This window comes from Carassius gibelio, chromosome B7 (genome assembly GCF_023724105.1).
Source record: "Carassius gibelio isolate Cgi1373 ecotype wild population from Czech Republic chromosome B7, carGib1.2-hapl.c, whole genome shotgun sequence".
NCBI classification, from domain to species: domain Eukaryota; kingdom Metazoa; phylum Chordata; class Actinopteri; order Cypriniformes; family Cyprinidae; genus Carassius; species Carassius gibelio.
This window is the reverse complement of record NC_068402.1, coordinates 5,844,316-5,855,642: the sequence shown is the minus strand read 5'-3', so window position 1 is coordinate 5,855,642 and position 11,327 is coordinate 5,844,316. Positions and strand designations below refer to the sequence as shown.

Sequence of the window (11,327 nt, the reverse complement as noted above, 5' to 3'; positions counted from 1 at the left end):
ACTGTCGGAGAGAATATACCCGAGGGGCTGACTGAGACGTGAGGCTGCGCTTCCTCAACGCGCCGCCAGGTGGCACGCCGACTGGTTTTGGAACTGCACCTTTTTTTTTTTGCTAACGTTTCTTAACGTAAACACGTGGTTACTTTCTTTTTCGCCATGTATCAGTCATCTATCATTTATAGAACTACATAACGCAAACTTCTACAGATGCCAGGAGATGCCACTGAAAGTCTGTGTGACTGATCTATATGGAAAATAAAAGGGAAACCAAGGATAGTCAAAGCAGCGATATCTCACTATCTATTGTTCTGTATGTATTAGTCTGTTTAAATTGATCTGAAAAGCATATAATAGAATACTTAATGGCAGTTTCGATTGTGATAACATTTCCCAATATGCATGTTGTCACAAAAGGTCATATGTGTTCAATAAACTTTTTTCTTTTTCTTTTGGGAATCAATCGAGGAAATGTTCAGTATTTGTATTTATTTATTTTTTTGGCCAAAATGTTAAGGTATGTGTCTATTCAGAAACGTACTTTCAAAAGTAAATAATAGAATGAGAATTATTCACTAACAAAATTGTGACGTAGTCCTGTTTTAGAGAAATGCTCTCCCGTTATGCTTTTTATAATTCATCCACATGCATTTATGAGTTTTTATATGTGCATCTCAATGAATTAGAATGTCGTGGACAAGTTCATTTATTTCAAATAACTCAAATTTTTCAATAACTCAAATTGTGTATTAAATAAATTCAGTGCACATACAGACTGAAGTAGTTTAAGTCTTTGGTTCTTTTAATTGTGATGATTTAGTCTCACATTTAACAAAAACCCACCAATTCACTATCTCAACAAATTAGAATACTTCATAAAAATAAAAATAAAATAGTGAATTGTTGGCCTTCTGGAAAGTATGTTCATTTACTGTACATGTGCTCAATACTTGGTAGCAGCTCATTTTGATTTAATTACTGCCTCAGTTCTTCAGGACATGGAGGTGATCAGTTTGTGGCTCTGCTGAGGTGGTCTGGAAGCCCAGGTTTCAGACCACCACCAGCAGATGATATTGCACCCTAAATCATCACAGACTGTGGAAACTTAACACTGGACTTCAAGCAACTATGAGCTTCTCCATCCTTCCTCCAGACTCTAGGTTTCCAAAATGAAATACAAAACATTGCTCTCATCTGAAAAGAGGACTTTTGACCACTGGGCAACAGTCCAGTTCTTCTTCTCCTTAGCCCAGGTAAGATGCCTCTGATGTTGTCTGTGGTTCAGGAGTGGCTTAAGAGGAATATGACAGCTGTAGTCAAATCCCTTGACATGTCTCTATGCCTTGACTCCAGCCACAGTCCATTCCTTGTGAAGTTCGCTCAAATTCTTGAATCGATTTTGCTTGACAATCCTCATAAGGGTGTCAATGATTGTCTTCTGGAAAACTGTCAGATCATAAATCTTCCCCATGATTGTGTAGCTTAGTGAACCAAACTGAGAGACCAAGGCTCAGGAAACCTTTGCAGGTGTTTTGAATTGATTAGTTGTCACCATATTCTAATTTGTTGAGATAGTAAATTAGTGTGTTTTTGTTAAATGTGAGCCAAAATCATCTCAATTAAAAGAATCAAAGAGTTAAACTACTTCAGTCTGTGTTCATTGAATTTATTTAATACACAAGTTTCACAATTTGAGTTGAATTACAGTAAGAAATTAACTTTTCCTAAAAATTCTGTATATGTGTGTGTGTATATATAATATATATACGTTTTTTTTTTCCACTGTTAAAAAATTTACATTGCGGCCTATTTTTCTGACTTGTTTTAAATTGTATTTAATAAATACTTTTTGTTTTTCCTGTTCTCTGGCACCAGCTATTTCTGTGAGTTATTGTTAGTTATGTTTGATATTATCACTTCTAAAACATGACTAAAACTTGTTTAATACTTGCATCTGAAATTAGTGCAAAAGTTACACATCTGTAAATGTCATTTGGATTCAACAAATAGATTTGTGCATGAAAAGGGCATTCTAGATCTACTATAAGGAAAAGGAATAAAAATATGAAGCTGTTGCTTGTATTTACTGCCTCAGAAGTGTATGAAGTTGAATGTGTAGCTAACATGAAATATTTCAATCATTTCATTAGAGCTAGACATTTTTTTGTTAAATGCAAGCAGACCCCTTACTAGTTTTACATTTTCTTATTAATTCCCATAGTCCCAGAGTTGTCATTACTTTCAGCTTATTATATATATATATGTGTGTATATGTATATGCCAACAATGATCTCCGTAATGAATTGATTCATTTGAAGTACTTGATATAAATGTCCAGAACACTGGTTTGAAGACAATATGCCCTCATAAGGTAAAAGAAAAATGCATCAAAACAATTCCACGTGGCAAATGCTGCCACTTAATAATGAAGGGAAAAAAGATAGTGATTGAATTCCTGGCAGTTCAACAGATGATTATTGAGAAAAGAAATAGCATCATGTGAACTTTAATTAAATCATGGCAGAAATCACAGGGGTAACAAGCCAAGCAGGAACGTACAACTGACATAACAAAACAATGTGTGTGTGTGTGTGTGTGTGTGTGTGTGATGACTATTACCATATTTCAATTGTAGCGAACATTCCTCCTCACTAATACACTGTAGAATGTGGATCTGTGAGAATCTGTGAGTTTTTCCAAACTACCTTTTCAGACCGCAAATCAATTCTGGTCAACAGGTGTGACGCACGCTAAAGTCATGTCACACAAATACTGTGACAGTAAAACATGCTGGTCACAACTCCACCCAACCTGTGGAAAAAACCCATAGCTTTAGTTAAAGTCACTGCCAGTCATTCCTATGGCTTAGAAGTGAATGAAGCAAAGCAGGCTCTGAGCAAGACGAGAAGAAGAGAAATGGGGGAAGGGACGGGGTGGTTGTCAGAGAAATGGTCGTAGGCCGTCTATCAGGTTGAGCTTGAATGTACTAACTCTTGCCCTTCTGCCAGCTCTACTTGCATGACAGCCAACGTCTCCGTCTTTGAGACCTATGTCTGTAACAGTAATGTTACAGTATGGGACATCCGTCTTGGGGCTGAACTGATTTATAAAGCCTTGTAGAATGCAATGAGTCTATAACGTCACTTATAGATCCCTAAAAGTTTAACATTTTGATAATTTCTCAGATTGAGTATTAAAGAGCAGTTTTAGTGAGGGAAGGATGGAGAGGCTGAGAAAAAAAAAAAAAAACATTAAGCCAAATGTTCAGCCTCAACCACTCCAACAGCCCAGACAGCATACCTGTCATTCTGCACACCTACACACTCCTTCTTTCACTCAAAGTCGTTCTCTTTCTTATTTATGGTATCATGTCTTCATCTTTCTGCCTGTTTGCTTTTTGTTTTTTTGTTTTTTACCTCAGCCTGTTTTCCAAATATATATAGTTCTCTAGTCTCCTCCCATTATCTCACACATGATGAGGTAAAATAAGCATTTTAGGACTTCATGTAAAGTTTGTTTTACATATGATACAAGCACTTTTCAGGCACAAGTACAGTATGATCATTTTTGGAAAATATACAGTATGTTTCCTGCAAAACATTTCAGCTTATAAGTGAAACTTATATGGTCATCAGAAACTTGCATGCCAACAAGAAACCGCTGGAACTGAGTATTTTCCCAATAGTTCTGTGCAGCCTATACTTGAGGCGTTTTTGTTAGTTTTACTGTCTGTTATCAATTGCCTCATTAATAAGGTGTGAAAAGCTGCGTGGATTAGCTTGTGAAGTTTCAATGCAACATTGTTAAAGTTTTAAAGCTTCAGAGGAACAAAAAGCATGCATGCAGTTGCATTTGGCAGTTCAGTTACAAGGAAACTAAACTCATCCCATATCTAATGCTTGTAATGAAAAAAAAAACGTTTTGATATATTGATCATATTTAAATGCATATATATGCTCTTAAGATAAAACCCCAAAGAAGAAAAAACCTAGTTATTTTTCTTTCTTTTTTTTTATTATTATTATTTTATTTTTACATGACATAATAGACAACTTTAACTGTATATACAATCGGTGTACAATTTCTTTTTTGTTTGTTTTTGGCCACATCTTGCCTCGCCTTGCTACATTACCTCTACATTCACTTCTCTGCCACCTTGAAGCGGAATTGTTCAAGGGAGGGGGAGACCGAGAGAGAGAGAGAGAGAACCGGTTGGACAGGTAAGACGCAGAGGCCGGACTGGGTCGGGTTTGTTGTCACCGTTATATTCAGACGCATGCGCACTGTTACATGTTTCCTCATGAAATGTGTACCTGCGCTCTAATGAGCCACTGAAATTCGCTTTGTAGTGCGTCGGTTGAGCAGGTAATACTATTTACCTGCCACAAACATCAACTCCCACCTTGACAAAGACACCTAGCTGTGTCTTAACCTACCGGACTGAGTGAATTACCGCGCAAGACTTCGTGAATTGAGAGTATAGCGGAAGACGGCGGAAGGTGTAAGCAGAAGCGGGTGAACGTAGCTCCACGGAAACCTGTACAGGTACAAAAAGTTTGCGTCAAGAGCTGTGCGTATAGAGCGAAGAACTCGGCTTTGCTTTTCCAAACCGAGGAAAGGGCAATTGAACACACCATCTAAGAAGGACTTTACACTTATTTTGGAGCAGTTTTTCCAAAAGTAGGTCGGTGTTTAAAAGCCTGCCGTTTAATTTGGAGAGATAGCGGGGAAGGACCTCGGGAATAGACCATCATGCCACGAGCTTTCCTAGTGAAGAAAACGGGCAATTCACCCGGCAAGAGAAACTGGAGCAATCTACCAGATCACGAACGCGGCGACATTTATATTCCAGGTGAGACGATACAGAAGTAAACACTTTTTAGCTCACAATCTGGATAACGGTACGGATGCATCCAATGGCACATTCAGTAACACAACTCCGTTCTCAAGAAGCCAAGCGATGTTTAAGTAACACACCTTAGTAACATCTTATTTGTGCATTTTGTTTTTACTTTTTCATTTATTTATTTATTTTACTTATGGTGTGTTTTGCGTATGTTGCTTTCATAGTAGCCTAGGCTATATTAAAAGGTGAATGCAAATCGCTACCTAAATTTGACAATGTCTTTGAGAGTGATTGAACTAAAAATGCTCTTATAAAATGATTCTGTGGGTAAGAGGGCCGTTATTGCTCCTTTAGTTGACCTTCAGACCCAACTGTCTTCCTTATAACATGAAACTCATTGCAACACAGTGCCAGTGGCCTAAACGTTTAGTGCTCTGAAATTAAAGCTCTTTTATTCTATAAAATAAAGTAAAAAGAAAAAATAAAAGAGAGAAAATTTTCTCTTTTATTTTCGTTTGAAAGTTGATGTTTAGATTAGACTAGTCACTGTAATCACTTTTTGGATAACATATTGGGTGATTTTTATTTAGGCTACTTGTATTACAACCAAGTCACTGATATCTGCCTCATTTTTAACAAAGTTTAACTAGGATCCCTTCTTCAATTTCTACATGGATCATCATATTACGAGCATAGTGAGATATTCTGAATTGTTATTTTTCATGCATTATTTTTATTTTCATTTTTAAAAATCACGATTAACAGTTAAAGACGAAATGTGTGTAGGCCAGTAGACATTTGTCATTTTTTAAATAATTCATTGAGATGTCTTTTTGTGTTCGTCAGCTTTCTTTTTAAATGGAAAGTTTAATCCATTTGCATAACAGCCCATTCATAAACTGAACCAACTTGAAACAGAGACATTTGTAGCATTGATTCATGCAGGTATGTCTGGAGGTTGTTGTACCTGTTCCATTCGTTACTATAACGATCTCTGAGTTGTTTAATTAGACTCATAAATCGGGTTTAATCGTTGATTAAATTGATTCTGATATTCTTCTTGCAACAATCCTGACATTAAAGTCTAATCTTGCTTACTTTTTCTTTTCTTTCTTTCTTTCTTTCTTTCTTTCTTTCTTTCTTTCTTTCTTTCTTTCTTTCTAATCAGTGCAGCATCCGTTTTAACGCACCGTGGTCCTTTAGTTTGTCGCCCGTGATATGGTTTGGGTTAATGTTTACAACGGTGAAGGAAATAACGGGCTTCGCCGCGCTGTCTCCCTTTTTTCCCGCTACACCCTTAGCAAACACACACACACACACACACGCACACAACACAGCGAGTGTACCTTTCACCTCACTTTTCGATATCAGCTGAACAAACTCGGAGCACAAGCATTGTTATAGCTATATTTATCGACTTCGCCTACCCCCATTTTATGGTGTTTTAACCCATTCGTTAACTCAGTTTCGTTCTTTTGAATTGTTTAATTCTACTTCGTCTTGCATGTTACACTAATGCATACTGAAATCGACTTTGAAGCTTTAATAACAATACAATTATTTTATAATTTGAAAAATAGGCTAGTAATAATTTGGAAAATGTAAATTCATTAAAACTTGCTTTGACTGATTGGATTATTGGACTTTATATTGCGTATTAAGATCAGAGATATGTTTGTAATAGTTGTTGCATTTAATTAAAATGTTTTTTTTTTCACTTATTAAAAATAATATATATCAAAATTGAATAGAAATGAATCTGTTTGTGCTATTTAAGATCAAATCTGTTCTGTTGTCGTTGATCTTCATGTTATTGTTTGTGGTGTGACTGTCTGTGAAGGGAGGGGTTGGCAAACATCAGGCCAAAGGCAAAAGAAACAATCACTGCCATGTACTGTTTTAATTTGAAGTTATGTTAAAAAGTGAACAAAAAAAAGCAAAAAAAAAAAAGATAATAAAATAAATATTATATTTATAAATCACACAGACATTCTGGTCTCATCAGCATTGAAACTACTAAGCTGTCTTTTGGTTTCTTCATGACAAGAAACCAACTAACTCTACAAGTGTAAACTTAGATAATATGGTCGCTATGAAATATAGATCGTTGCATGTTACCGTTAGGCACTGCACACATCAGATATTTGCATTATAATTTGCAACCCAGTCGATTGTGCCACACCAGAATCAACAGATTCATTGTTCAGGCTACTAGTATTAGTGTTTTTGATCATCTGAAATCCCCATGCAACCAATGTTGTCTCTGTGACCTAATAATCTCTTCAGTAGATGTGTAGAGTATGATCCAACAACCTCTTAGGAAAGAACATGATAGTTTAGTGGCAAACATTTGCAGATTATCCATCTGATGTATTGTGTTGCGTGGAGGTTTGTATAAAGGGAGCTCGAGCCTGTGCCTCTAGCTCAGCTGGTCTGACTGGTAAAGCAGTAACAGGAGTGGTTTAACTTTAGCCCGGCACAATACACTCACACACTCATGCGCACCAGCCAACCCACCCACTCACTCTTGCATTCTCACACACCTGGCCCAGAGGCACAACTGTCCCCCTTAGCCTCGAGAGCTACATACACACCCAGTTTCTGATTGTCTAGAAATCACATCCTTCATCTTCAGCTATGTAGGATGTAATCCACACTTGTTAACAAAGTCAAGATGTTATACTGGAAAGATTTGCACATCTTGCGGCTGTCATCATTTGTCTTCTTTACACAATACCTGGGCCAGATATGCAAAGCAAATATTGTGGTAACACGATGAAATGCATTTTTTTTGCATTCAGTTTGTACTTCTAAAATCTGACGCCAATGTCGCCTTTATTTTTCCTCAAGTCTCCATGTCTCCCATCGCACTTCGTGAGGAAACCGAAGCCAGTCCGGCAGAGGTGGCGCTGTGCCTGTCCACTCGCAAGGACCACAGCATGTACACAACCAACCAGATGTACACCAATGACCCCGGTGCTGTGGTTCCTGCGGCTGAGCTCCCATCATGCACCGCTCTAGGCCAGAGTCCAGAGACCGAGCACATCCGAAGCACACACAACAATACGTACGTGCGCACTAAAATAAAGGTGAGGCTTCTGGAATATGTTTACTTTTACTATGTTGATCTAAGATCTAGTTACTGCGGCAATAAGCTCATATTCAGCTGCGGAGCCATTGTGCCACCGTTGGACATAATTGATTTGCGATCTGCTTGTGTGTGTGGGTTATACTCATATCACTTTACTAGTCTTAATGTTTACACTACCACTAATTTAGTCTGTGTTTGTTATCTTGCTGCAGGTTACCACAGGTGAGCTTCCCAAAGAGGTTCCACCTATTGTTCCCAGTCTAACTACAAGTCCACCTGCTTCTATAGCGACACCTTGCTCCCCTCCTGCCGCTAAGTCCCCTTCAGTGCAGTCGAGTGGCGGGACTTATGTTTGCCAGGTGTGTCAAAAGGTTTTCCAGTTCCAGCGCATGCTAAACAGACACCTGAAATGTCACTGCGAGCAGAAGAGACACCTGTGCGACTTTTGCGGAAAGGGCTTTAACGACACCTTCGATCTCAAGAGGCACGTCCGCACACACACGGGTAAGAGCTTCATCTGTTTGTGATCAAATGGAAGTAGCCACAAATTACTAGTTGCTGACTGGATTTTGATGTTTTTGTGTTGGAGGGGCGCAATTTAATCATTTTCATTGGAAAACAAATCTTTTTTAATATATGGATAGACTGAAAGGTCAAAAACGCTTAGAATGAATAAGATTTGTAAATGGATTTTGAAAAAAGACCAAAGCTGCATTGATTTGATTAAAAATACAGAACAATCTATAATATTGTGAAATATTATAAAAATGTAAAATAGCTGTTTTCTATTTGAATATATTTAAAAATAGAATTTATTCTTGTGATGCCAAGCTTCATTTTCAGCAGCCATTATTTCAGTCTTCAGTGTCATGTGATTCTTCAGAAGTCATTCTAATATGCTGATTTGATGTACAGAGTTATTAATAATAGTTTTTATGATTATCAATACTGAAAACAGTTTTTGCTGTTTTTGTGGAAATCATGATAAATATTTTTCAGGGTCCTTTAATGAACAGAAAATTCAAAGGAACAGCATTTACTTCTGTAACAATATAAATGTCTTTACTGATCAATTAAATGAATTCTTGCTGAATAAAAATAATATTTTTTCTTACTTCAAACATTTGAAATTTAGTATATCACAAACAGTTTTAACAAGAAAATAAAAAATGTAACATTGATAATAAGAAATGTCTCTTCACTCTTAAAAATAAAGGTGCTTCAAAAGGTTTTGACAGTGATGCCATAGAAGACCCATTTTTTGATTCCACAAAGAGCCATTCTGTCAAAAGTTCTTTAAAGAACCATCTCTTCCTTACCTTTTTATAATCTGAAGGACCAAATAAGAACCTTTTGTGAAACAGAAAGGTTCTTAAGATGTTAAAGGTTCTTTATGGAACCATTTAGACAAAAGAGGTTCTTCTGTGGCATCGTGAAGCACCTTTATTTTTAAGAGTATTGAGCAACAAAACAGCATGTTACTTTAAAAAAAAATTTTTTTTAACTATTTGAATACTCTTTTTGTTATTAAAAGAAAACGTGCTTTGTTATACCAACATGCAAGAACTCTTCATCTTTTTCAAACAAGAATATTCTTCTGTTCCTCCTGTAGGTGTTCGTCCGTACAAGTGCAATCTCTGCGAAAAGGCCTTCACTCAGCGCTGCTCTCTGGAGTCCCACATGAAGAAGATTCATGGTGTCACGCAGCAGTACGCTTACAAGGAGCGCCGCAACAAGTTGTACGTCTGTGAAGAGTGTGGCCATACAGCTTCTACCCAGGATGCATTGCTGCGCCACCTCCACACTGAACATCCAAACAGTGTCCTCCTGCGGGCCAAGGGGGCACGAAGACAGTCACCGATGATGAACGCTACTATAGATGACTCCTCCCAACCTGGTTCCCCTCTCTCTCATAACAGCGATGACACTGTAGAGTCCGGAGGGAGGTAGAGAAAGGGATGTTTCCAAAAAACATATTTTTTAATGTATATATAAAGGGATGTGATTTAATGTGCATTCTGATTGTTTCATTCAGAAAACAGACATGAGGGAAGAGGGAATTTAAAAAGGGAAAGTGAAGTCATGCAGAATGCTGTTTTAATGCCAGTACGCTGAGATTCAGTTTACACTTTTGCTGCAGAATCAAGCTGTACATTTTCTCTGAAAAACACAAAAGCAAATGATGACATCTACAGCATAAGTATGCACTACTTCAGTTTACATATTATTATTATTATTATTATTATTATTAAAATAGATGAAACACAACTCAGGAGAAATACACAATTCAATGTGACATTAAATAGTTCGATTTTTACTGTGTGGGACAGTGATTTTATGTAGCAATGTTTCAACACTAAAATGAACCCTGTAACAACTGATAGTTACATATCAGCAGTGCCTGAATGTTTAAAAAAGGGATTTAGAAAGGAAATAAATTTTGTGTTGTTGTATTACTACTGTATGTAATATATACTTGCATAAATTCATCATAAAAATATTTATATTTATCCTGGTGTTTTATTTCCCTGGGTATGTTTTTTGCTAGATTTTATACATTTACTTCCACATGTAACAACCTTTAATGATTGTAATACTTGTGTTTTGGGGTTATTATTATTATTTGTACTTTTCATATTCAAAAGCATCATATAGCCTATGTTATACCATTTTACTTTCTTGTCACTGTTAGATAAATGAAGCTGGCTCTTTGGCAATCTATAACAACACACTTACACAATAAATGTGTTTTTGTTGATGGTTTCAAAAGAAGTGGGATTCATTATCTTGTATTATTTCACCAACGTATTATCAGAAACACAGTTACTTACTTAGAACTTAATTATTAATTTTATAAAGTATGTCTTATGCATGATTGCATGCATGCAAACAGTTATAGAGGCAGATTAGACCAATAAAGCATTTTAGAATTTGCATGCAAGAGAGAATGAATAAGAGACAGCAGGAGAAAAAGAGTTTCAGTGGGTGGATGTTGGCGGATTCCAGATCCTTGTTTGGTCTTGTTTCTGGAATTCAGTGTCTGTTTCATTGTGGGGCCATCAGGCATTAACGGCTCAAAAGTGCCTATCCCTTTAAAACCGTTATTTTCAACAGCACTAACACATTCTGTACCACCCTTTCAAGCTGTACCACTTCAAGAATTCCTGGTTTAAAACAAACATAACTGAAGTGAGATTAAATGTGTTAATTAATCGAGCCTAAGTTGGGGAACTAACTACTAGTTCTATATTACTGCAAAACATTAATCTAAACATCATCCAACCATATTGTGTGTTTAGTTCTCATGCATTCTCATGCAAAATGTCATGTTTCACAACATTTTGAGCTAAAATATGCACCATCAACCCCTTGAGCGGCGATACTTGTGTAGGC

General features: G+C 36.8%; 1 protein-coding gene across 1 annotated transcript; it reads left to right on the top strand.

The window, feature by feature from the left end:
- The first annotated feature begins 4,283 nt into the window (after positions 1 to 4,283).
- On the top strand, positions 4,284 to 10,434 carry LOC127962667 (putative transcription factor Ovo-like 1). The gene is made up of 4 exons (XM_052562309.1): positions 4,284 to 4,849; positions 7,694 to 7,932; positions 8,147 to 8,438; positions 9,547 to 10,434. The coding sequence occupies exons 1-4, from the start codon at positions 4,750 to 4,752 to the stop codon at positions 9,882 to 9,884; spliced, it is 969 nt and encodes a 322-aa protein (XP_052418269.1). The 5' UTR covers positions 4,284 to 4,749; the 3' UTR covers positions 9,885 to 10,434.
- The last annotated feature ends 893 nt before the right edge of the window (positions 10,435 to 11,327 follow it).